We start from the raw sequence: 27,642 nt of genomic DNA, 5'->3' as shown, positions 1-27,642 counted from the left end.
AGAGGTGCATTTGTTCAGATTCAGAGAGAATTCAGGGTGTGGGCCATCACAGAGGAGAGCTCAGCGGCCATGGAATGCGGTGTGGGTAGTCCCCCCCCCCACCCCGCCAATTGGGTGATTTCATATGCTAATGAGTGGGAGGATCATTCCAACAATTGGATTCCCCAATTGTTTTGACAGTTTTCCTCATTTTGACAGTGTCTTGGAACTGTCCTGGCACCTCTGGCTGTGTCATTTAGTTTGCAGATTGAGGATCAATGGGTTTAGTTGGATTTGACTTGTCATCTTGGACCCATTTGATTTTAATTGGTTTCTGTTATGCACTTGGGTTATGTCATTCTTTCAAAAGTTGTGCCCTGCCCCCTTCCCTCCGGTTTTATGCTCTTTTCCTGAGCCCTGTCCAGGCCCACAATGTTGCCTCTACAATCTTCTGGAGGGACAACTAGAAATTAGCTGTCTCTTAGGAGGGAAATACTGTATAATATCCACTCTCTCTAGATAGTCAGGCCTTCATCTTCCAGGTTTCCTACAACATGTGCAACAACAGCATCTCTCAGTGAACCCACTAAGGCAGGTGATAGGCACACAATGCCTGCTAGAAGTCCATCTCTTGGCATCCCCTCAAGGGCAGTTGGGCTTCCAGGGATAATATTTGCCACTTCGGGAGTTAGCCCTGCAGGCCATTTGGCCCAAACCCTTACCACCCTCTAAAGTTACAAACATACCAGTGGATCAAATCTCCACTCCACTTTAATGGAACATCTGGTCTCTTAATTTGTTCTTAAGCCACTAACTAACTCCTACAACCAGGACCATGCCCCTTGTAGGCAACATTGCTCCACCCCACTTATTATTAAAATAGTCTTAATGCCCCTAATAGGACCAGATAACCCACTCCTTTGTCATTACTTCTGCTATTAGCTAAATTAGATCTATGACAATGAAATGTTTACCATTGGATACACCCTGAACTGCTCTTATGGAGGACTAGGGGAGGAAATCAATGACTTACATTCCCTCAGAGCAGTAAGAAAATAAGGCTTAGGGCCAATTCACCAGGTTCCCAGTCTCAGGGCACAGGCTGGGATTGCTTTACACCATGATATCTATTCCCATCTGTGGTGGACCAATCAGCAATAAGTTAAGATTACAATCCCTTAATCCTACCCAGCACTGGTCACACTGGAGACCTTGGGGACACCCAACTCCAGTCCAGGGGTCCCAGGAAGTCAACCTGCCTCGACCTGCCTAGGGATCTGGTCCTCGGAAGGATGTCACACCTCAACCTGCTCAGGGATCGGCCAGTCCAGTGGTCCCAGGAGGTCAATATACCTAAACCTGCCCAGGGACCCAATTCTTGGGGGGCCAACATGCCTTGACCTGCCTGGGAATTCAATCTCCAGGAGGCTGTCACACCTCAGCTTGCCTCGGGATCTGCACCTTGACCCAGGGACACCTGGCTCTCAGGTTGCAACAGTACTTGGGTAGGATAAGCTTCAGAAAGACTCACCCCTAAGGAAGTCTACCCACGGAAATAGAAGGAAGCCTATTAGTCATGGGACTATGCCCGATCTCAGCAATAACTCAGGAATCCAATGAGAACGTTGTTGCCTTTCTGGAAAGTTTAAAAGAGGCCCTCCAAAAGTTTACCAATGTGGACTTAGACTCTTACGAGGGACAGGTGATTTTAAAGGACAAATTCCTGTCCCAATGTGCATTAGACATCAAGACAAAGTTACAGCTCCAGCAGCAGGACCCTGCTGCCTCTTTAGATGAGATGGTCCAGACAGCCACCAATACCTTTTATAACAGAGAACAGGAGAGGGAGGCCAAGGCCCAGGAAAGGGAGAGAAGGAAAGAGATAAGGCATGCTCAGATGCTGGTCACCGTCCAGAGAAGCCTTATGCAAACCCTGAGTATTTGAAGGAAAAGGCACAGGGCAAATGCCTAATCTGTAGACAGGCGGGGCATTGGGTCAAAGAGTGTCCAAACCCTGACAAGTCTCCTAAAATGCCTTGCTACAAATGCCATCAATTGGGACATTGAGTCTCTGCCCTCGGGATCCACGAGCCTCGAGGTCAAGCTCCAAGCATTCTCTCAGGATGCTTCAACAGGACTGAAGTGGCCCGCTTCAGTCAGCCTGCCTGTCACAGATAACCATCACAGGGCTGGAGCCAAGGGTGCAACTGGATATGGCAGGTAGATCTGAGAATTTCTTGGTTGACACAGGGGCTACCTACTTCATCCTGACCTCCTATTCTGGAGCCTTCTCCTTCCAAACCTGTACCATTCGGGGTGCTCCAGGAAAAACAATTACTAAAAGATTCACCCAAACACTTCTTAGTTGCTGGGATGGACAAATATTTTCCCACCAGTTTCTGGTGGTCCCTGAATGTCCTACTTCCTTATTGGGAAGAGATATACTCACTAAACTGGGGACCAACCTTTTGATAGAAGCTTTTTCAGCCCCTAGAGCCCTACAGCTTCTGGTTACTACTTAGGAACCCATTACGTCCTGTCCAATAAGGAGGGACTAAAAGCTATGGGAGGACAAAATTAGCTCCCAGGTGTGGGCCCAGGGGACTCCTGGATGAGACCATCAAGCTGAACAGGTCATCGTTATCCTCCGCGATCCCACTGGGTTTCCAAACCGGAAACAATATGCCCTCAGAAAAGAAGCTCAGGAAGGACTACAGCCTCTAATAAATAAATTCCTTGCTTGTGGGCTAATGGTCCCCATCCACTCGGCATGTAACACGCCAATCCTCCCTATAAAGAAAAAGATGGGACCTGATGAATGGTTCAAGATCTCCAGATCATAAATGAAGCTGTAGCCCTTCTCCATCCCACAGTATCCAATCTCTATGTAATCTTGGGAGAAGTCCCACACAGTGCCAAGTGGTTTACAGTCTTAGATCTCAAAGATGGACTCTTTTGCATACCACAGGCTAAAGAATCCCAACAACTTTTTGTCTTCAAATAGGAGGCTTCAGGAGAAAAACACCAACAGATGACTCGGGCAGTATTACCTCAGGGGTTCAGAGATAGCCCCCACCTATTTGGGCACACTCTTAGCCAGGATCTCCTAGATCTGGACCTGGGACCTCATAGGAAAATATTACAAAACATAGATGACCTACTAATCTGCTCTCCAGATGAGAAAAATGCCCAACAACATGCAACTCAGGTTCTAAACTTTTTGGCAGAGAAGGGATATAAAATCTCCTGTGCTAAGGCACAGATGGTCAAAACAAAAGTCACTTATCTGGGAGTTCAGATTATACATGGGTCTAGGAGGCTGTCCTTTTATCAAGTACAAGGGATCCTCCAGTTTTGTGAGCTTTCCTGGGGCTAACTGGGTATTGTAGAATCTGGATATCCAACTATGGCCTAATTGCCCAGCCCTTATATGAAAGCTTGAAGGGACGGGATGATTCAATCCCACTGATGTGGGGAACTCCTCAAAAGAAGGCAGAGGCTACACTAAAACAAACCTTAACTCAAGTACCTGCCTTGAGGTCGCCAGACCCAGAAAAAGCATTCCAACTTTATGTCCATGAAAAAGAAGGAATAGCCTTGGGAGTGTTAACTCCAAGGTTGGGACCTGAGCCCAGCCTGTAGCTTACTTATCCAAGAGGCTCAACCCAACTGCCAAGGCTGGCCTCCCTGCCTTTGAAATCTTGCAACTGTTGTAATCCTGATAGAAGATGCTTTAAAACTCTTTTCTGGGGGCAAACTATTTTTACCAGCCACCAAGTGAAACAACTCCTAAATGGGAGAGGCCATTTATGGGTGTCTGATCAAAAAATCCTCAGATATCAAGGAGTGCTGACGGAAAATCCAGGCCTGACTATATCCCCTTGTGAGGTTCTTAATTCAGCCACCCTTCTGCCTACCCCTGAGGGCTCTCTCCCCTTTCACTCTTGCCTAGAAACCTTGGACCACTGGACAAAATCCCAAGAGAGATTGTCAGAAGATCCTCTGACCAATCGTGAGGAAATATGATACACTGATGGAAGCAGCTTTGTCTTGGATGGACAAAGAAGAGCTGGATATGCAGTAGTCTACCATTTGGGGACCACAGAGGCTAAACCTTTGCCACCAGATACTTCAGCTCAATTAGCTGAGCTCACAGCCCTGACTCAAGCTTTAGAGCTGGGAAAAGGAAAAAGAGTGGCCATTTACACTGACTACAAGTATGCCTTTCTGGTGCTACATGCACATGCTGCTATTTGGGAAAAAAAGAGGCCACTTGACCACCTGAGGGTCCCCATTCAAATATGGTGATCAAATCCTTAGGCTCTTGGAGGCAGTTCATCTGCCTGCTGAGGTTTCAGTCTCCCACTGTAAAGGACACCAAAAAGGGAGCGCAGAAGTGGCACGAGGGAACCAAGCAGCTGATCAGGCAGCTAAGAGAGCAGCCTTACAGAAAATGACCTAATAGGAACCTTAGTTCCACAGACTAATTTGCCAGAAACTCCTTCACATCTTGAAGGTGAGATTCTTAAAACTAAGAGGGATGGCTTTCAAGATCATATGGGATGGTTTCAAAAAGAGGGACTCCTTTTGCTCCCTGGGAACCTCCAATGGAAGTTGGTTAACTCCTTACATGCCACCATTCATCTAGGGAAAAAGGCCCTCCAAAGATTACTAGAAAGGTCCTTCAGAGGAACAGGCTTCCAAACTATAAGACAAGTGGTCTCCTCTTGTCCCACTTGCCAATTAAACACCCAGCAAGGAGCTTGAAGACCACAGCGGCCCAGCCCATCCAACGACATGGAATGTACGCAGGAGAAACTGTCAGATGGACTTCTCCCAGAAGTCAAGGGTATAAATACCTATTAGTCATTATAGATACATTCATAGGATGGATTCAAGGCTTTCCCACATGGAGTGAGAAGGCTGAGGAGGTGGTAAAAAAAACTGCTCCATGAAATCATTGCAAGATTTGGTCTACCCAGGTAATTACAAAGTGACAATGGGACATTATTTACTTCTAAGGTCACCCAAGGGGTCTTTAAAGCATTATTTATTACCTCCATCATGCCTGGAGGCCTCAGTCTTCAGGAAAAGTAGAAAAAGCAAACCAATTCTTAAAATCAGCAATAAAAAAGATAACCCAGAAGACCCCTCTGGTATGGAAGGAGGCTTTACCAATAGCTCTCCTCTGCACCCGTATTGCCCCTAAGGAACAGATTGGTCTTAGTCCTTATGAGATGCTATATGGGAAACCCTTTGTTTATGTCAATGACCTCTTCCTAGATCCAGAGGCTCAGACTCTCTGGTCTTATACCATGGCCATTGAGCAATTCCAACAAGATGTATGCTTGTGGGGTGTCAACCAGGACCAAAAGATTCTAAAGAGTCACCACTATAACTTCCAGGGACCCAAGTCCTAATTAGTCTGGAAAGATGGGTCCCCAGAGGCTCAACTCTAGCCCACATGGAAGGGTCCCTACCCTGTAATACTTTCTACCCTCACAGCAGTCAAGATACCAGGACACAACTTCTGGATTCACTATTCATGAGTCAAGCCATGGAAGAAAACAGAAGAGGACACTCCGTACACCTGTGAGCCCCTGGGAGAGCTCAGATATCTATTAAGAACTATAAATGAGTGTCATTAGAATGAATACTCCCAAAATTAAGTTTCTAAGGATAAGATTTCTCAGCTCTAAAGAGTCAACACAGCTTGGCAGGGGCTGTACTCCAAAATAGACAGGAGATAGATCTCCTGATCCCTGAAAAAGGAGGAACTTGAGCCATCTTGAGTGAGATGTGTTGTTTCTGGGTAAATACCTCCAGCTAAGTTAAAGAAAGTCTCACAGTCCTCAAGAAAAACATTCAGACTCTATAGGATTTCAAAGAATGAGCTGGAGAGTTCATGGGGTAGCTGTAGTCTCTTTGGGGGATCCTTCTCCTGGTGAGGGGAAATTTGGAGTTGGCTAATGCACCTACTAATCCTTGTTATCACCATATTGATGCTGCTTATGGTTGCTCCATGTTTTATCAACTGTCTAACCAGTTCTGTCTCTGCCCAGGTCAACAAGCTACAACATGCAGCACCAGTTCAACAAGGATATATAAAACTATAGCCAACCAGGGAAAATGTCACTCACCCTTAGATGGACACCACTATAAGGACTCTGAAGCTTGAGACTAGCAAGAGGGGGAGGCCCAATGCCCTCTACCATCCCGATTCAGCAGGAAGTAGCCAAAGAAACCTTGACGTCCCTATTTCCAAAGAACTGGGCCTCCTATCTCTTAAGGGGAGAAGGTTAGGTAGTTATAATAGGAAAAAGGAGTCCAGAATGGCAGAGGCTAAAAGACAAAGAAGGGAAAAGTCCACAAAAATAGAACAAAGGAAGGTCCAAGGACCTCAGGTGAAACAAACAGCCCTCTTGGCTAGCCCAATTTACATAGGGCAGGCTGAGGGATGAGGAGACAAATGTATAAAAAGGGGAAGACTGGAAGAATTGAGGCCTCTCTTCTCTTCTCTTGATTTCTGGGTCAGCCCGTCCTCACTATTCAACGGTGTACTATCCTTTGTTTTTCCTAATAACACTGAGATGTAACACTGGTTCATCCTTCGCTTCAAATTTTTGCTGTGGTGAGACAGAACTGAGGAAATTACAAACTCCCCTGACATGTCATATTCATAAATATATACAGCTTTTTTCATCAAACTTTATTTTCCTCCTATAAAATGAAAGCACAGGCACACGTGCACACACTCACACATATATACAAATACATATCTTCAGAACCAGTTTTCAAAAGAGACGTGTAGCATGGACGCATTTACTCTTGTTTGAAAGTTACCCTTGGAATGTTCTTCCATAGTGTTGTACTGTAGTTGACTTTCTCCTGCCTTTCTTTGCCCAATAGCTTTCTCCTGCTACTGAAGCTTGTTTTGCTCAGCAGGTAGGGCATGCAGGAGAATAAACGTGTTTCTCTTCCAGTATCCCTCAATCAAAGACTGACTGCTCGAGTCCTTCCATCACCTCCCGTGAACTTTAAGGAGAGTAACTCTGAGGTGTATGTCCTACACAAGCTGCCAGAATCTCTCTAATGGAAAGAAACTCCAGTCACTCATGATGGCAGTTGGTTTTACTGATTCCCCTTTCACATTTCCATTTCTCCTTACTGATGAGTCCCTCACCTCCAAAATAAACTACTTTCACTCAAATCCTTGTCTCAGGGTCAGCTTCTGCTTCTGGAACAACTCAAACTAAGACATATGCCAAAAATGACTTTATTTAATAAGTGTGGGAATATTTGCAATTTCAGCTCAATTTTTAGGTCCAAATTTCAAACAATTTTGCTAACAAAGATCTTTTTATTGATATGTTATTTAAGCACTTACAACGTTCTATGCACATAACAGATGAGCTAAAAACTTAGGTACAAAGAGTAGCTATGTGTTTGAATTAAAGTTATACCAGTCTACTTAAAATGCTTAATTCACCATTAATTTTGCCAATTCATCTGTGTTTTAATCATTGTGAAGCTCTGCTAGTGATTTGAAAGAAGTTGAGAAAATGCTTGCTATCTATTGAAACTCTGCCAATAGCAGTCCATCAATCTGCTAATCTTCTAGCAACTATTCAGCAGGTAGGAAAAGTACAGTCAAAATATTTTCCCTCATTTCTTTTTTTTTTCACTTTTAATAAGATCAGACTATTTAGAGTCTGTTGGTCACCAGATCCATCAACTATCTAGGAAAATGATTCCTTTCATGGCTCAATCAGAGCCTCATCTAAATTTCAGCAGAAATCTATGACTTCAAGCTGCCATCCCTACTTCTGTTTCCATGGGAATAGACTCAGATGAGGGAAAAGAAAAAATGGATGGGGTTAGGAGCTTTCAAATAATCATTCAAAATCATGATGAGGTTTTCAGAGCTTCTTTCCTAGGTGATTATTCTGTAGCCTCTTAACCCCTTTTTGCCAGACTGTTTCCATGGAAATATGACAAAAATGGCTGTCCAAGTCTCCAGCAGAGATTATTAGCATTCTTGTGAATTTCAGCTTTGGCTGCAGTCTAGACTGAGTAAGATCTTTCTATACCAGTTTTACATATTAACCTACACTGTGTCTACACATTGTCATTTTTTACTTTGAAAGTTCCCTTCACAAATTTATACTTATGATCAAGATCAAATTGATTGTGACATCACTAAAAAAGTTTTCAGTTTTAGATATTAATATATGAATCAACTGCAGAGAGTGTCAGAATTTTTAGAGTGCAGAAGGAAGAATATTTAGTTACTGGATTCAACGTCTGTTAGATAGGTGTTGGTAGATATGCAACAAAGATAATTTTTAAAATATTTAGCAATCGGTAAGACACAGCGCTGAAACTAAGCAGGACCCTGTGGGGCTCCTGGGCCTGGGAGCCTTTCTGCTCAGCCTCCACAACCTTGCCTGAGTTCTAAAAGAGAGGTTCAAACAGTTGCTAGTCAGAGAAGGGAGAGGATGCAGAGACAAGGGAGGAACAGTCCAGAAAAAATAGTGTAGCCTTGGGGCAGGGCCCTGTTTCCTCTCAAGAGATACACATAACAATATCTTTGAGCTCTTTACAGAATTAAGTTCAGTCACAGTCCTGTCCGATTCTTTGCAACCCCATAGACTGCAGCATAAAGCTTCCCTGTCCATCACCAACTCCCAGAGCTTGTTCAAACTCACGTCCATCGAGTCGGTGATGCCATCCAACCATCTCATCCTCTGTTGTCCCCTTCTCCTCCTGCATTCAATCTTTCCCAACATCAGGGACTTTTCCAATGAGTCAGTTGACCAAAGTACTGGAGCTTCAACTTCAGCATCAGTCCTTCCAATGAATATTCAGGACTGATTTCCTTTAGGATTGACTGGTGTGATCTCTTTGCAGTCCAAAGGACTCTCAACAGTCTTCTCCAACACCACAGTTCAAGAAAGAACTAAAACCTCCAACAAATGGAAGAGTAGCATTCTTCATTCCAAATAAAAGGAACTCAACACTTTCAAGAGAGCAACTGAGGCCATATTAAAGGAATGCAGGCCTAGCATACACCCTAATTTTATCAGCAACTCCACCCTTAAACCACTGCTATAAAACTCCTCACTAAACCCTCCAGGGTTGGGACAACCAATTTCAAGAGTGAAAGCCTGCTTTGTTCCCCTCTGCCTTGCAAAGCAATAAGCTATTCTTTCCTGCTTCACCCAAACTCTGTGTTGGAGATTTGATTTTGCACTGGTACAGGCAAGCAGGGGCTTTCTCAGGTGGTCCTAGTGGAAAAGAGCCCTCCTGCCAATACATGAGACTCAGGTTCAATCCCTGAGTTTGGAATATCTCCTGGAGAAGGCAATGGCAATGCACTCCAGTCATCTTACCTGGGAAACCCCATGGATAGAGAAGCCTGGTGGGCTATAGTCCATGGAATCATAAAAGAGTCTGACACAACTTAAGGACTGAGTGACAATAACACTTTGAGCTTTCAGCATCAGCATCAATCAGTCAGAGCAACTGGTTGGTTTCACGAAAATTATCAGCTCTATTATACAAAAACCAATGAGTTATTAAAGTAGATCTACATAAGATGGTTATAGCATTATACCCAAATAAATTATCCAGCACCACAAAGTGAGCTCCGATAAAACTTACAAAAAAGCTTACACGAGAAAAGGGTAGAAATGCACAGCAATTCATCTTTTTAAAAATCAGAGTGCCTATACTTTCATATAAAGGTCATTTGAAAATCAAAATCATTCGTATTACTGAAGACATTATGCTAAAAGTTAGAGAAAGAATACATATGGGTCTTTGATAGCACCCCTGGCAAATACCTTGTGTTGAATGTAAAAAAAATAACAGCACGCTACATATCAAGTCTCAGCTGTCGTACCTTCTGAAATTTGCTGAACAGCTCAATCTATAATTTTTGCTAGGGGAAATCAAAGTTTTGATTGGCCTTATAAAGTACACTTATTCTTCAGAAGTCTCTTAACTATTCTATGAAAAAAATGAAAGTCGCTCAGTCGTTTCTGACTCTTTGGGACCCCATGGAGCCTGCCAGGCTCCTCTGTCCATGGGGATTCTCCCGGAAAGAATACTAGAGTGGGTAAGCTGTTCCCTTCTCCAGGGAATCTTCCCAACCCAGGAATCGAACCTAGGCCTCTTGCATTACAGGCAGATATTTTACTGTCTGAGCCACCACGGAAGCCCAAGAGTACTCGAGTGGATAGACTATCCCTTCTCCAGCAGATCTTTCTGACCCAGGAATGGAACCAGGATCTCCCACATTGCAGACAGATTCTTTACCAGCTGAGCTACCAGCGAGCTATTCTATAGTTGGAGCATTTTACCTATGAGGTCTTGTCTTCAGAGTTTGAATTAAAAAAAACTAAGTTTCAATGATCAATTATCTGAGTTACTAAGTTCCTAATTTAAATTTAATGGCAACTATCGAAACTAATCTTGATTGATGTTTTCAACTAAATAGATCATAACAACAATAAAGTAAAACAGTCTGGTTACTTTTTCAAATCATCATCACTACTCTCAAATGCAGTTTGGTATAGTGCTTAAACATATGGCCCTTGAGGGCAGGATCTGGTCTGCAGGCCAAACCTGGCCTTCAGCTTGCTCATGTAAATAGTCTTACTGGAACACAGTCATATTCATTCCTGCACTCTTTTTTTTTTTTTGTCTATGGCTGATAATCTACCAAACGGAGAGAGCTGAGCAGTTGCCACAAAGATCACATTGCAGGAAAAAGCTGTAATATTTATTCTCTGGTCTTTTAAGCAAAAGTTTTTTGACCCTTGCTCAAGCCTTTAATTATAAGATTATGCCATTACAAGAGAAGACACTCTGAAGTTGGAGTCTTTTTTTTTATTTTAAATTTTAAAAGTAGTCAATAATGGATAAAAACATGATTGCCTAGTATCTGTACTTACATCCATAAATTCCACATTGGCTTTGGGACCAGTTGTTTCATTAAGAATCTTAATAGCCACAGGAATCTTCACTGTTTCTCCTTCAGGGACCCAAATACCCTTTGTGGGGAAAAAAATGTCACATTAAATCTATATTAACACAGATACAACATTTAGATCAAACACAAAATTTGATTTAACCAGTCATGTGCTTTCATTACCAGAAAATGAATCATATATGTATTCTGCTTTCAAGGTGTTTACACTACTATAAAATTCATTTGTATACATAAAAAAGGCTTTAAATAGTGAAAAAAAAGAAAGAAAGAAAAAATCATTTAAATATATATAATAATAATATTTGACTTGGATGATATCATTAATTTCTTATGACTTTGAGAAGGCTGCTCTGATTTTGAACTTCAATTTGTCTCATTTGTAATTTAGAAGACTGGGCTATGTAATGTTAGTGGTTTTTCTCAGCTTTAATATTATCTAATTATTCTGCAACTAAAAATACAATAAGATAAAAAAGCACATTCTCATGTATCAAAATTCAGATTGATTTAAGAATTAATGTTCTAAGGTGACTTTTTAAGAATTAGTTTTAAAAGGCAAGTACTAAGGAGTATTGAACACATATTAATTTGTCTATATTATTTAAGACTATGTATGTACCAAGGATTTTTATTATTTCTAAAATAATATAAAATATTTACATTAGTCATTGCAAGTTTTCTCTTCCTATAGAAATATAATTATAATATGAACAAGATCTATGTATTGTGGGAAACTATAAAATAGGTAGAGTTTGATTAAAGTTTAATGTTACATTAAATAATAGCATTTCTGGGTAAACAATTCAACCATTTAATTGAGGACAATGGTCCTGATAATATAGGAATGCATGAAATATACAAGAACAATTTTTAAGTGTACCCTCCCAAAGGCACACAGAAGCAGATATGAGTCCACATGTAAAAAATATCTCAAATTCTAATTTATTAACCTTGACATCAATAATACCTCCTAAGGACAATTTTAACATAAAAATAAAAGGAAGAGAACAGCTCCACTTCCTGATTTTCTTAATACTATTCATTTGTTTGTAATTATAAAGATTTTTGGAAGTTTTTCACATGGTACTTCTATGCTAAAATATATGTTACCCAAAGTGGTAACATATAAGAGAAGATATAAACATAGGAATTATTAAAAAGTCAAAATAATAAAGAAAAAAAAAGACTTAAACCTTTAGAAGTGAATTTAATAGTAAATAGGGAAATCCATCTGTCAAATGCAAAATAATAAGCCAAGCTTTCTACGGTACAAATTTTTAAAAAAATTTATTAATGGAGAAATGCAGGGGGAAAAGCCCAAGGCCTGTTTTCTTGTTGAAGGTACTAAAGTGGAGAACAGGTTTACCATTACTCAATTAAGTAAACTGAGTACCTTATAAAGATACATAAAGTACCTTATAAAGATACATAATCAATATGAAAATATCTCTAAAGTACACTTTCAAAATAAAAAAATAAATTCACTGTAAATTAATTTTCACTGCTTTCAAAATAAGTATAGTCATTATCTTCTAGGCCCCATGGGATCAAAATTCAACTATGTTGATACCTATGATATTGGTTCAAATATTTTCTGTTTAAGCACAGCATTACTCCAAGCAGGTGGAAAAATTAACTGGTAATTGGCTAGGCAAATTTGCATTTCTGTGGTCAACAATAATTCTTTATAGTTTAAGATAGCATGACTTCATAAGAACTAATAATTTTAATTAAAACTTATGGTCAACCATACACACTGTAGGCATAAAATGTAAACATACTTATGGAACTTTCAAAATGTTTTTAATAGGAGTAATTTCAATAAATGTACACCACTCTTAGACAAGTGTTGCTAATAAAAAATTATTAATAAGGTCTTATTATTAAATGTCTAAATGATTAATATTTTTCCCTGCTGAGGTGACTAGACAACATTTGGTCTTGAGCTATACAGCATTCATGATTTACAATAAAATTCAATTTCCAGATCATATCATCTTTAAAAACATAAGGGTGATTATATGCCAGGTACATTTCAAGATTGAGTTACTTTTAAAATGGAAGCCCATGTTTTCCTAACGTGATATAATTAGAGAAACAGATAAGATAGTTTGTATCTCTGAAAATACAAAGATTTTGAAGACCAGAAAGTACCAAGTCAGCTAATAATTTTGAATTTAACTGAACAAAATATGCAGAACAAAAGATTTAGAAACATCTGCATTTGAGCATATAATTAAAGTTTTATTTTAAAGAGATGAGATTATTTTTGATAAACTCAGGAGAGAAAATTAAGGTTTATATTCTAATTATTAATAACTTCCATTAAATAATTCTGCTTTAAATATAAAAAACAACATTTTGAGATGCAAAATTCTTAAGATCTAACCTATTTTAGCTGATCTATTCATAAAAATGTAAGCTTGCATATTGCTTTAAGAAATTTGTCAAAGCAAATTTTGGTAATTGAAGTAATGGACATTACAAAAAGGATTTAGTATTATCCCAACAGAGCTTCTTATTCTTGATATTTACAATTAAAAATAAATTTCACCACAATTAACCTTGGGCTTGGCCTTTGAATTGGTTTTGTAATTAAGTTAAATAAGTAAACATGCAAATGCCTTCATTTGAACTCTCCCTTTCCAGAAATATCTCTCTTATTTAAAACCCATGATGTTACCTTCTCCTTCTATGTAACCTGAACTTTACAAAGTCACTTTTTTAGTTTGCATATAATGGTGAAGACATTAAAACTGGAAATTATCTGTTACACCATAAATGTTATAGTAGGCAAAAAAGTGCTTTAAAAACTAGTTTTACTAACATATCAGTGTATTTCTGTGTGTTCTGAAGAGATGGGCTAGTAGGGTCCTATGGATAGGTCTTTGGATTGTTGATTAAAAAAAATGCACAACGTAAGAGGTGCAACTAAGTTTTATTTGGGGCAAAATGAGGACTGAGGTCCAGGATACAGCACCTCAAATAGCTCTAACAAACGGCTCCAAAGAGGGGGAAAGGTCAGTATTTATGTGATTTTGGTGGAGAGAGAGTACATGTAATTGAGCACATATCTTTCCAGAAGATTTCTGCTAGTCTCATGAAGCCTTTTGCTAGTCATGAGTAACAGTCATCACTCTGAAGCATTTTAGTACTTTTCTACATATGAGGAGATATAAGAATTGGGTTCATAAAATTGGCTCCTGAAAATACCTACCTGAAGACCTGTTCTGCCAGTTTTTCCCTGAGCACAGAGTGCCTCATTTCTGTTCTCCACCCTAAACTCCTTTCAGGGGATGCTGAAAATCAGCAGCACATGATTTAATGCTTGTAGAGGTAAATATCAAGTATCCATGGCAAGTGCCAATTTGTAGTTGACAGGATCAAAGAATATAAGAAGAGCAGAGCAAAGAAAGAAGATATCTGCCTAGGACATCTCCCTGTGGAGGGGCAAAGGTAAATGGGTTGGATCTGGGTATTCTGAAATAAGGACAAATTTGCCAAAGGCAGATGATACCAAAAGGAGCTCAGAAGACACTGAGAGAAAGAACTACATTTTGGCTTTGCATCAGTGTTTCCTGCTTCTTCACAACTGTCTCAAACCCAGCTTGGTCAATAAAAATTAATGAATTCATTTGTGTAGCAACTTCTCAATACTATAAAGATTCTTCTCGCAGAATATTAAAAAGGAAATTAGGTTGGCTAGAACAATAACTCTGGCTATTATTTAAAACAAGTATGAAGCAAAACTGAAACTAACTGATGGTATGTGTTATTTTTTTACTTACTTTATAAACAGTTCCAAAAGCACCTGAGCCAAGTACTTTCACTCTTTTGAGCTCAGTTTCTTTCAAAATACGAAGTTGAGCTTGATTGGGTGCTGTGCCACTGGGAGTTAAGGGTTCTACCAGCTACAAAACAAAAGAAAAACAAAAAACACAGGTTATACAACTTTCAATCCAATAATCAGCGGTCCTGTCTCTTTCTGTCTGGTTTGCATTCTCAAACATAAAAAACACACACAAACCCGTTTTGCATCGACAAACAATATGGATATAAAATGTATCACTCAGCATTCCTCTAACCCTACTCTTTCTCTTTTCATGTTCTTCACCTGGGTGAACACAAGTAGCAAGTATGTACCTTGAGGTTACTAGTCTAAGGGATGTTTTTTTCCCCATTTTTCATAGAACTCTAGAGACCAATAAGGGGCTTTTAATTCTACTTCATTTCCTAATTTTTGGACAACTTCAGCTAAGGTTCAGAGATTTTACTTATGCAACTGTACTCTATCAAAGTTTTTTTTTTTTTTCATTTCAGGAAATTTAATACAAAAATTAAATAATTTTTTTAAATTAAAAAAGCTACCTTTTTTTAGCATTTACTATTTTTACCAAGGAAGTCAGGGCAGATACATAAAAAAAGAAAAAACAAGCTAGCTCAATGTCAATACACAAACACAGTGTTTCTAAATTTTTCATGTACATGAAATTACTGGAGGGTTTTGTTAAAATGCAGATTTTGGTTCAGTAGGTCTGGATTGGGGTCTGAAATCTTCATTTTTATAGAACTCCAGAAGATATCTGTTTATGATGTTGGTCTTTGAACACATTTTAAGCAACAAGGCCCTAGAATACCTTCCAGGTTAAAAATTCTAAAATTCTATGAATTGATTCTAGATCATAAATGAATGCTATGGAATGAAGAGGAATAAAATAACAAAGGGGGAATGAGGTTTGCCTTTTTAGTTTCCTAAAAGGAGGTACACTTTGCAACTAGTCTTGAGATAATAAACATGGATGGACACAGGGGAGGACCCTGTCACCAAGAAGAACAGTTTAGACACAGCCTCAGGAAGAAGGAGGAAGGCATGGACGAGACTAATACACAGAGGGACAGGTCTGAAAGGTGAGATTAGGGTGGGCAATGCCAGATCCTGAAGTGGGCTGGTTATGGCCAAAAGGGGTAAAATTAGGCTGATAATTTCAGATGTCATAGTTCAGATGCCATTGCCAGAGAGAATGGATAAGCAGGAGAAATGTATGTAAATGTGTACCAATTTCTTACGTGAAGAACAATAACAAAAATGTAGACAAAAGAGAGATTCCAGATACCAAATAGTCTATACTGAATGTTAAAATTTTAGAAATTTATCTATGCTTGAGGGAAAAAGCAAGTGAGACAATTAAGAGCTTCTTCTTTTTTCTTTTTTTTTTAAGTTAATAAAGAACTAAACTTTAAATACAGACAAATAGCTTGTTCTTTCCCAGCATAAGGAAATAATTAAGGGCTACTCCTACTCACATTGTCTTGAAAACCACCACACTATTTCAAAATGTCTGTTTACCAGGCTAACTGCACTGTGGTCCTCCAACTTGGTTATTATTATAATGCTCCGAACATCACAGTCTACTTAATTAGCTGAACAGGATCATGAATATAAGTAACAGTTAGGAATAGTTAGCAAGAATTTGGGAAAAATGACAAAAAATATCAATAAAATTAGGATTTTTTTTAACAGTTTGACAATATACTTCTATTTCATTTTCAAATTTAACTTGTAATAATGCATATAACTGCATTCAAGTCACATAAATCTCAGAAAGAAACACACAAGTCTTTATTAAACCTGAAAACAAAATCTCCTGCAGAGGATCCTCTTCATTTGAATCCTGCTATGCAGAATTTGTTTGGTAGATTTTTATATATATACTATGTGTACAATAAGAAACTTTTATAATTATTTTTTAAATCACATGCAAAAGTCATACAAAAATCATATGTAAATTTTGGAACTGGATTTTTTTGCACTTTGGGTTAGATACACTTAACATATATGTGTGTGTGTGTGTGTGTGTGTGTGTGAACTCTATATATAGACATGGGCTGCCCAGGTTGCCCTAGTGGTAAAGAACCTGTCTGCTATTACAGAAGATGTAAGAGATGTGGGTTTGATTCCTTGGTTTGGGAAGATCCCCTGGAGCAGGGCATGGCAACCCATTCCAGTGTTCTTGCCTAGAGAATCCCATGGACAGAGAAGCCTGGCAAGCTACAATCGATAGGGTCGCAGAGTCTGACACAACTGAAGTGACTTATCACACAACATATATAGACCTATACTATGCAATAACTTCATATTTTGAAAATTTCACAATTCTACCTGAGACATTTAGTCCTCTGCTATTTTCTTAAGTATCATTCAATTTTTTTTTTTTACAAACATATTTTTCCCCAGGAATTTGAGCATTATATCATTAAAAGAAGCATAGTTTTATTTTGTGATGCAGTATGATAGAAAGAGTTTAAATCTGTGGGTTTTTATACCATTGCTGCCACTCATAAGCTTAGAATACAATTTACCCTTCCTGGCCCTTCATTTCACATCTGTAAAGTTGGTGTAGCAATAATTACCTTAGAAGATTGTTAAAGGATAAAATGGTATATAGCACAGATGAAAAATTTTGGAACATTATCTGCCATAACATAGGCAACAAATCTGTCACTTCAAGGGATAGGATTGTCTTTCATTCATATATTTTTAAATTACAGCATCTATAAAAGCATTAAGCTTATCTGCATCTCAATAAATGTATGTTAAAAAAATATTTCTTACTTTTATGTATGCAACAGAAAAATAGACACTGTGGAGGAAAATGATTTGGGGAAAGTGTATCAATTTTAAAAACCTTCCAACTGTACATCAGGTTTTAACTACTTTCATCTCTGAGGCAAGATTTCTTGCTTCAGTAATTGAGAATTTAAGTTGATCCTCTTAAGAATTCCTCTTCTGTGTAGATGGTAGAAAATCATAGTTATTTACTTTTACTGAGAGAAATATGGGAATTCAACAATAATCTAATTTAGCCCTAAGTGATAACTTTCTATTAAAAAAAATAGAATATACTTACAAAACCAATTAGTGTGCATTTAGTAATGAAATGCCATTTTGATGGGCATTCTTAGAAAGCACTGTATTAACAAGACAACTCTTTTCATAACAATGAGCCTTTCCTACACAAGGTTAAGAGACAGAATTTGTCTTCTATTTATTTAAGCACCTAAATATCCACTGCTATACCAAACTTTCCATTCTTCTTCAACTCTAGTTTATTTATTTCACTTTTCAAGATTCTCTCAGTGACTGCTCCAAACTGGCCATATGAGAGAATTCTGCCTGCCAAACTTTTATTCATGTTCACATGTACAAAGCTGAAAGTGATCAAGTTGGGTCTTCTGCATCATCCAGCTTAAATAGAAATTGTTACTATGTCCACTCTGTGTCTATAACTGACTACTTAATGCTTGAATGAGTCTATTGATAAGACAGCCCATTCTAATCTCAGATAACTTCCATCATTAGAAAACATTTCCTTACATGTAGCTGTATAGTAGCTTTCTGAAACTGTCACATATTTCTTCTATCTATATTCAACTTCTAGGGGGAAAGAGCTAAAATTTAATTCATTATCAGTGTGAGAAACTTATGAACGAACGAATATTGTTATTCCTGTCAGTGTTAAGAGGAAGTCAGACTGTCACACTGACAGAAAGCAATCGCAGAGAAGGCTGTCTCAGTACAGATTTGCTCTTAATTGTTCAGACAGGCATGGGTATGGGTATCGGGAGAAAAAGGTAGGATTTGAGTTGAGAAAGCGATGGTAACACACATTCTTCTGCAATTGCTTTCCCTCTGATAGCCTGTATGCTGAAAATGGTCATTTTGCATGCCAGAAAACTCAGCATGGCAATGTAAAAGAAATTATAATATTTTATGGGTAATTTACATATTCACAATAACTAACATGCACAATATTAAATGCATAGTGTGGGAAGGTCTAAGCTTTATCCTGAAGCTCATCTTTTCACTGCTGCTATAATGAGCTAGGTGGCTACCCACTGAATGACCCTTAATTAAAGCATAAATTGCTTGCCAATCTGGCTCTATTTTAGCCAAAATAATCCTATCTCTTGCTAACATTTTTCTAGTTCTGTTACGAAGATATCTTCTTACTCAGATATTTTCTGGGTCTCCTACTTTGATATCCTAGGGTTTATTAATGGACCCCTGGCCCCCAAAGAAACAGATCTATCTTTTCCCAATATGATAATTTTCTTGACTCTTGCTATTTGCCCTCTTCAAGTCATTAGCCTGCCTTGACTACATTTATTATACACTCTGATTTTTCATCAACTCTGTATAATAGAAAGTAGAAAATATTAGTTGCTCAGTTGTGTCTGACTCTTTGCAACCCCATCATGGAATGTTCATGGAATTCTCCAGGCAAGAATACTGGAATGAGTTGCCACTCCCTTCTCCAGGAGATCTTCCAGACCTAGGGACTGAACCCAGGTCTCCTGCATTGCAGGCAGATTCTTTACACTCTGAGCTACCAAGGCATACTATAAAAATATAAATCCTCAACAGAAAACCAAATAGAATTTTCACTTGGATTAAAAACTGAGTATCATAAAAACCTTCTAACTCGAATGAAAGTCCCTAGACACAAGAACATAAGAAATGAACATCTCACCTCTGTTTCCAGGAATCTTCTTAAGGCTCTTTTCTTTTTGATGCTCTTCCTTCGAGCATAAACTGCAAATGTTAGGCCCACAATGACCAGGATGAAGAGCCCACCAATGACTCCAGCTGCAATTAGAGGAGTCCTGCCAACCAGAATGGAAAAGAGAATAATAAGAGAGAAAAGACAGAAAAAGAGGAAAGGATGGTTGTTTATCCACATATCACAAGTCTAATCAGTTAGAAGAAACACAAACAAAAATGCATTACCTTTTGTCATAGTAAAAACTGCACTTTTTTTTTTTTTTTTGCTTTGTTTTTTAATAGTAAACCATGCACAGACAACTAATCTTTGGGGATGAGCAGCCACAACATGCCATTTGATGAAATATGTAAAATTTGATAACAAAATGAAGAACATATGCCAAATTTTTGATACAGGATCACTTTAAATTGTTTTAATTTTACTTTTATCTATGAAGAAGAAAAATGCATTTAGATAGTACTGTTGTGATGTATGCTGTTATTTTCAACATTTTCTCTTAAGCAGGCTTTCTCAACAGTGGCACTATTGACATTCGGGGCTGGATACTTGTTCATTCTGGGGACTGTCTTACGCATCTTAGGATGTTTAGCATCATTCTCACCCTCCATCCACTAGAAGCCAGCAACACTCACCCTCTCCCCAGTCATGACGTTGTCTCCAGACATTGCCAAATGTGTGCCAAAATCACTGCCAATTGAGAACCACTGTTCTAAACCAAGAATGAGTGGTTTGAGGACATATGAACCCCATGCCTCTGGCACACAAAGATACCAACAGAGAGATGCATTGACAAAGTGCTATTTCAAACTCTGTCAAGGGCAATTCTGTTGGGAAAAGGGGCAGGAGAAATATGAAGAATTGGGTCAGACAGGTTTTCAGAGTTATGATGACTGGAGTAAGCATTATTATCAAAAGCATGGCTAAGCATCACACACCCATGAAGGAAGTCTATACATTAAGTATTAAGTAAAAATATATAAATAGCATTAAAATAGGAAGACATTGACCAGAGATTTTTATTCTTAAAACATTTCTCTAATATATTGTTACTAAGGCATGCTTTTGAAACTGATGACTTTTTGTTTTCTAAGATTAAATTTTTTGCTTACTTGAAAAGTAATGTTTATGATCTTCTTGTCATAGAATAGATTAGTATCTATGAGCTTCCTGTGGTCAGTCTTGAAATACATTAATTTCATATGCCATATGAAACAGTTTAGAGTAAAACACATCTTGACTATGAAGTCATGATAGATATCAAAACTAAAGAAGACTTCCCTGAATGCTCATGTTTTCTATGGTAAAGTGTTTTATGTTTTATATTACTATTTGCAGAAGAACCTACTTTATACAGCTACACTTTTAGGAAAAAAATTACTTGTTTCTGTAAGATAAAGTTTTGCTCAAAGATCTGAAATAATGAAAGTGAATGATTCAAAGTAAAATATTTAAATTTTAAAGAGCTGTTGGAAAAAAAAATCTGTCTAGCTTCTTCTATGAATGAAGTCATGTCTTTTAAACATTATAACTGTTATATTATTGTCATATAAAACTGCAAAAAAAAACCTTAAAAAGTGATTCATCTTAAAGGTTGTTGCCTGGCAGTTGAAAGTCCTTCAGCCCATTGAAATGTTGCTATAATTCAACCAGATTTTCCTAAATGGAATTTTCTAAAAATATAAAAATCTATGCTGAGAAAATTACACTACAGTATAGAAACAAACTCATCATTGTAATGCCTTTTGGTATGTGTAGGATCACATTTTTGGTATTCCCGTTAAATATGCATTTCAGAAAACATTTTAAGTCTTCAACTCAAGGCGTATTTTTCAGCTCAAGTGCCTAATACATCTCTGAAAAGTCACTACTATAAAAAGAGCTACATTTTTGTTTCCTTAGCCCAGTGTTTTATTGTAAAGGATTTATGCATGATTAAGAATAGTCCCCAGCATTTTGTTAGCTGTAGATTTGAGCTAAACTCTAATCTTCCTTTACTTATCCATTTTGCAAAAGAATAAATGGCATGTATTTATGAAAGCATTTGCCTATGTCACTGTAGATTAAAATAAAATTCTCTATTTTTTTGTTTGTCTTTTATTTTAAGAGTGATCATTTCCAACAGAACAAGATTCCTGACTCTATTTTTTTCATCTAATTCAAATGGATATCAGTTATCATGTCATTTCTACTTAGTCCTGGCAATGAAAATAAAACATTCAAAAACTCAATAGATAGTAATTTCTATGATTTTCTAGTTAGCTTTTTCTTTTGTTATTTTCCTTCAGCAGTTCCTTGGTTGATTTGCATTCCTCTAGTTGTTTTCTTCTTTTACCACTTTGCAGGAATGGGAGTGTTACAAACAACCCAAACAAGGATTGAACTAGAGTTTCTGCACCTAAAATTCATACATAAATTCTTGTTGGATGTTTAAAGAGGCCTAATTCTTCTTAGTTCAGCAGAAGTTACTCTTGAAAAAGAAAAAAAAGAAAATCAACCACAATGAAGCAATCAAGTTAAAAAGCAACAATGTTCTATAAGAAAACTTGTTTGTATTTTTAATAAGTGAATATCATGATAAAAGGTACTGATTTTGATTAAGAAGATTTAATATTCATAAAAAATTGACATGAAATGTAACCCTGGCCTGGACTCTAGTTTTGACAAGTCAGTTATGCAGAAATTTTTTCAATAACTTGAGAAATTAGAATATGGATTTGATAGTAGATGAAATAGAATATACTGGTGTGTAAAGATGTAGACCAGAAATCAAAAAGACTGAGTTAAAACACAGTAGGCACTAAATCAGAAAAAAATTCTTACACACATATACATATATGTGTGCAAAAAAAAGATCTGGAAAAATGTACAATAAGACACTAAATGGTAGTTGTTTCTGAATTATATGACTCTAGCATTCTTATTTTTTTTTTATTTTTACTATTGAACATTTTTCTAATATTCTCCAATATGTCTTTCCTTTATAGGTTAATGAAACTTAAGAAAAATACAGAAAAAATAAATCTTTATCTAAAAGCTTAGTTTTACAATAATTGCCTTGTTTTCTTTCTTCATTTTGAATGTTTACTTTGCATTTTTTCAATTAAGATTTCATTTTGCTATTCCCTGTCCACTTTTATGATCTAAGTACTTCCGAAGGTATTTTCTATTCATTATAGCTTAATGTGTCTGAGACATTTAATTGCCAGTATGTTTCTTACAATTAACATTATATTTTATAAGATCAATCTAATTTGAAAAGTTATACCACGTCACATTTCGTACTCCCCCGCAATTCTGATGATTCCTAGACATTTGTAGGTGTAGGACTGATGCCTTTTTTTTCCCCCCTGAAATTTAATGCTTCACTCTTTATAAGAATCCTTTGGATAAAAGGGATATAGTTACTTAAGTTGCAGTTTTATTTATTTATTTTTCATTTATTTTTATTAGTTGGAGGCTAATTACTTTACAATATTGTAGTGGTTTTTGCCATAAATTTAAATTATTGTGTATCTCTCCTAGGTTTAGTGCTGACCATTGCCAACTCTGGTATATTCCTAAAGGAGAGTGTGTTACTCTTACATATGGGTCAGAGTAACCTCTTAGAGGCTAAGATGTGACATTAATGAAATCATAAAGGTCAAAACCAAGAGACCTAGAATATTCTGTAATCCCTTATCTGTAATAAGAGTATTGCTTGTTCTCTGTCTTTTGCCTGTCCATTAAAAACCTTTGGAATACCCTTAAGTATACAAGATAGGGCGTGTCAAGTGACAAGTGCAAGCTTTTTCTAAAGGAATGCTATCAGGCGATATTTTATCTTATTATGTGATTTTAAAATAGTATAATGAAACTGGTATCTCCCATCTACTCATAGAAACTAATATAATAAGGATTCTGAATCACAAATGAACGTGACTAATTTATTTAAAAGCATATAACTTGGATTTCACAATTTCTTTAAGAAGTTCAGAGACAACACTACATATTACTCTATAATCTTGAATGCAATTATCTATTTAAAAATTATATATTGAAGAGTAGTGTCTCTCCAGACCACGCTATTCATATAATAAGATGCATTCTTATTATTCATTAGTATATTTGAACTATGCTATTCCTCACTGGAGAATATAAAATGTGAGTGAATCATGGAACTTGATTTTATAAATATCCAAATACTTTCTTTCACTGATCTGTTTCCTTTCAGATAACAGCTCTGAAACAAAATAAAGTCAATATAATTTATGATTAAAATTCAAATGGTTTTAAAAATATTTGATTACACCAATTTTGTTTCATTTAATGTCAAGGGCAGACTATTCTACAAAATATGTGCAGTGGTATTTTCTTTAAAATTGTAAATTAGTAAGACTGGTACTTTAATATACTCACTGTGCTGTGCTGTGCTAAGTAAGCACCACTTGAGTGATGTCCCCATGGACTGTGGCCCACTAGGCTCCTCTGTCCATGGGATTCTCCAGGCATGAACACTGGAGTGGTTGTCATTTCCTACTCCAGAGGATCTTCCCAACCCAGGGATCAAATCTGTGTCTCTTAAGTCTCCTGCCTTGGCAGGCAGCTTCTTTCCCACTAGTGAAAAGAATACTAAATCTATAAGATTCTTTTGTGTTAATTTCAGCAAATAAAAGGATTTAAAATTTATAATATAGGCATATTTTTCTTTATTTCTTAAGTATAGAATAACTTTCAATTACAGCTAACGGAATCAATCAGAAGTTCTATTAATATAACACACTGACAATATAGTTTACAACTCACGGTATTGACTTTATATCAGAGAACTCCACTTTTAGAGCTCTATATTAAACAATTTGAGGTCAGATCCTCAGAATCCTTTGGATCAGACTTAGGGCCATAGGGCTTCCCTGGTGCTCGAGTGGCTAAGATTCCACACTCCCAACACAGGGGGCCTGGGTATTCCAGGTCAGGGAACTAGATTCCACATGCTGCAGCTAAGAGTTTGCATGCCAAAATCAAAGATCCCCAAATACCACAACTAAGCCCCAGCGCAGCCAAATAAATAAACATTTTTCTTTCTTTCTTTTTAAAAGCTTAGGGCTTCTTTATTTTCTGTCCATGGGTACTGAAGGTGTTAAACTGATTTTTTTTTTTTTAAATTTACACAGAATTATAAACAAACAAGTCTAACAGGCTAATTAGATCATTTTAACCATTTTTGAATAACAAAGTTTAAATGAAAGTATAAAATAATGCCTCTAGCATTATTACTTTATGTTTACCTTTCAAATCTTCACAATTTTTCCTTATGGTGCTATATCATGCTGGAAAAATGTTTTCACCTCAGATCAATGTGAGTTTTACTAGGTTGGTGAAAAGTAATTGTGGTTTCAGGCTGTGAATTTTAAATAATTATAACTAGGCTCAAACACATCTTTATTAATCAAAATAGGAACTATTATAATCAACACATTTTTGACAACAAAAAATAAGTTTGTTTATTCCTGTAGTGTAAAAAATCTGTGCTTCAGGATTCAACAAACTCTTGGAAAGCATTTTCTGACTCCTGCTGGTTGTCGAAGCATTTTCCCTGCAAAACACTGTGGAGATGCTTGAAGAAGTAGTAGTCGGTTGGCGAGAGGTCAGATGAATATGTGGAATGAGATAAAATTTTGGAGCCCAATTCTTTCAGTTTTTGAAATGGTTGTATGACATGCAGTCTGGTGGTGTTGTGGAGAAGAATTGTTCCCTTTCTGTTGACCAATGGCGGCTACAGGTGTTGCAGTTTTCAGTGTATCCCATTGACTTAGTGATTTACTGAGTGTACCTAGCAGATATAATGATTTTGCTGGGATTCAGAAAGCTGTAGTAGATCAGATGGGCAGCAGATCACCAAACAGTGACCATGACCTTTTATTTTTTTGGTGCAAGTTTGGCTTTGGGAAGTCTTTGGAGCTCCTTGGTCCAACCACAGAGCTGGTCATCACTGGTTGTCATACAAAATCCACTGTTCATCACATGTCACAGTCCGATCAAGAAATGGTCTGTTGCCATTGCATAGCATAAAAGAAGATGACACTTCAAAATGATGATTTTTTTTTTTTTTTTTTTGATTTGCAGTCAGCTTATGAGGCTCTTACTTATTGCGCTTTCCCACCTTTCCAATTTGCTTCAAATGCTGAACGATCATAGGATGGTCGACACTGAGTTCTTTAGCAACATCTCCTGTAGTTGTAAGAGGATCAGCTTTCATGTTCGTCTCAATTGGTCATTGTCAAATTCCAATGGCCAGCCATTGCACTCCTCATCTTCAAAGCACTCATCTCCTTCGCAAAATTTGTTGAACCACCACTGCACTGTATGTTCACTAGCAGTTCCTGGGCCAAATGAGTTGTTGATGTTGCAAGTTGTCCCTGCTATTTTATGACCCATTTTGAACTCAAATAAGAAAACCATTCTATCTTGCTTTTTGTCTAACATCATTCCCCTAGTCTAAAATAAATATAAAATAGACAGTAATCAGTCATTAACAAAAAACATAGAGCCAGAAATGCTCATTAAAATGGTATATAATATAACAACATGTTAAATATTTAAGAATGTATTCCAATATCAAACAGAAAAGTTCAAAAATGCAAAACCACAATTACTTTTTCACCAACCTAATAATTATATGTCTGCCTCCTACTGCCTCCACTAGTTGGAAGAGCAGTACCAGCATCAAATAACTCAGCTTAAATACACACAAGTACATTCTTCACCAAAGGTAATGAAAAATAAACACAGCAGGAGCTACCTAGTCTTTCCCAGATTCCTGAGATCTGACATATTTGCCTCTAGATCCTGCTTAATACTATCAGGAAATCAAATACTTTTGAAACAGTGCTCAGTTGTGTTGGACTCTTTGTGACCCTATGGACTGTAGCCCTCCAGATTCCTCTGTCCATGGGATTTTTTAGGCAAGAATATCGGAGTGGGGTGCCATTTTCTACTCCAGGGGATCTTCCCAACCCAGAGATCAAATCCATGACTCATGAGTCTCCTGCATTGGCAGATGGATTCTTTACCACCAGTGCCAGGAAATACCTTAGCACTGGCAAAACATATGCCTCACTTAGGCCAAGACGGTCTCAGTTTGTACCACTGTTAAGGACCAATAGAACCCCATTCACTCTCAAAAGGACACTTCTGTGAACAGTAAATTAAATGTCTGTCCTTTGATAAATACTTAGCACTGTTCAGAGAATCTAGGACACTTCTAGATAACTCTTTACATAAAAAACTGAAGTCGCTTAGTCAAGTCTGACTCTTTGCGACCCCATGGACTATAGTCTGTAGACTGTAACCAGGCTCCTCCATCCATGGGATTTTCCAGGCAAGAATACTGGAGTGGGTTGCCATTTCCTTCTCCAGGAGATCTTCCCGACCCAGGGACTAAATCAGGGTCTCCAGCATTGTAGGCAGACGCTTTACTGTCTGAGCCACCAGGAAAATTCCCTAACTCTTTACATGCTGCTGCTGCTGCTGCTAAGTCACTTCTGTCGTGTCCGACTCTGTGCGACCCCATAGACGGCAGCCCACCAGGCTCCCCCGTCCCTGGGATTCTCCAGGCAAGAACACTGGAGTGGGCTGCCATTTCCTTCTCCAACTCTTTACATATATATGTATAAATAAATGAATACATACACATTCATACAAGAGTATCTAAGTATTATCAAGTTTCACTTCTTGGGAAGGTAAGTTAGTTACTGCCTGTAATAAACCATGAGAATCCCATGGACAGAGTCTGGGGGGGCTACAGTCCATGGTGCTGCAAAGAGTCAGACACACTAAGTGACCAAAGAACAACAACAACAAACCTACATATAACACAAATGGATGTTTCATGCATTAGAGGCAGAAGTGATGACTCTCTGTAAGCTTATATTTTATTCTAAAAATATGATTATATGACATCGGTTAACATCCTGTATCTTACCTTTCCTCCAAAAATGTTATAGTAACCATCAGACAAAAAGCATGAATCTATCATGGACCAGAGGTTAAATGTATCCGCAGTAATAGACTACATTTCCTAATTTGCTCTTTAAATGTAGTTGATCAAAAACATCTTGACTATTT

At 37.5% G+C, this 27,642-nt stretch overlaps 1 protein-coding gene across 1 annotated transcript in view; it reads right to left on the bottom strand.

Moving 5' to 3' along the window:
• ERBB4 (erb-b2 receptor tyrosine kinase 4) overlaps positions 1 to 27,642 on the bottom strand; it is a 1,235,763-nt gene that overhangs the window by 221,752 nt on the left and 986,369 nt on the right. The window contains exons 17-19 of the mRNA XM_061147924.1: positions 19,507 to 19,639; positions 14,764 to 14,886; positions 10,938 to 11,036 (exon numbers count right to left, since the gene is read on the bottom strand). Coding sequence (XP_061003907.1) covers positions 10,938 to 11,036; positions 14,764 to 14,886; positions 19,507 to 19,639 — 355 coding nt within the window. The remainder of the gene's footprint in view (positions 1 to 10,937; positions 11,037 to 14,763; positions 14,887 to 19,506; positions 19,640 to 27,642) is intronic.

Source organism: Dama dama, chromosome 8 (assembly GCF_033118175.1).
Source record: "Dama dama isolate Ldn47 chromosome 8, ASM3311817v1, whole genome shotgun sequence".
In the NCBI taxonomy this organism is placed as follows: domain Eukaryota; kingdom Metazoa; phylum Chordata; class Mammalia; order Artiodactyla; family Cervidae; genus Dama; species Dama dama.
The sequence above is the reverse complement of the archived record's forward strand: the minus strand, read 5'-3'. Positions and strand labels throughout refer to the sequence as shown.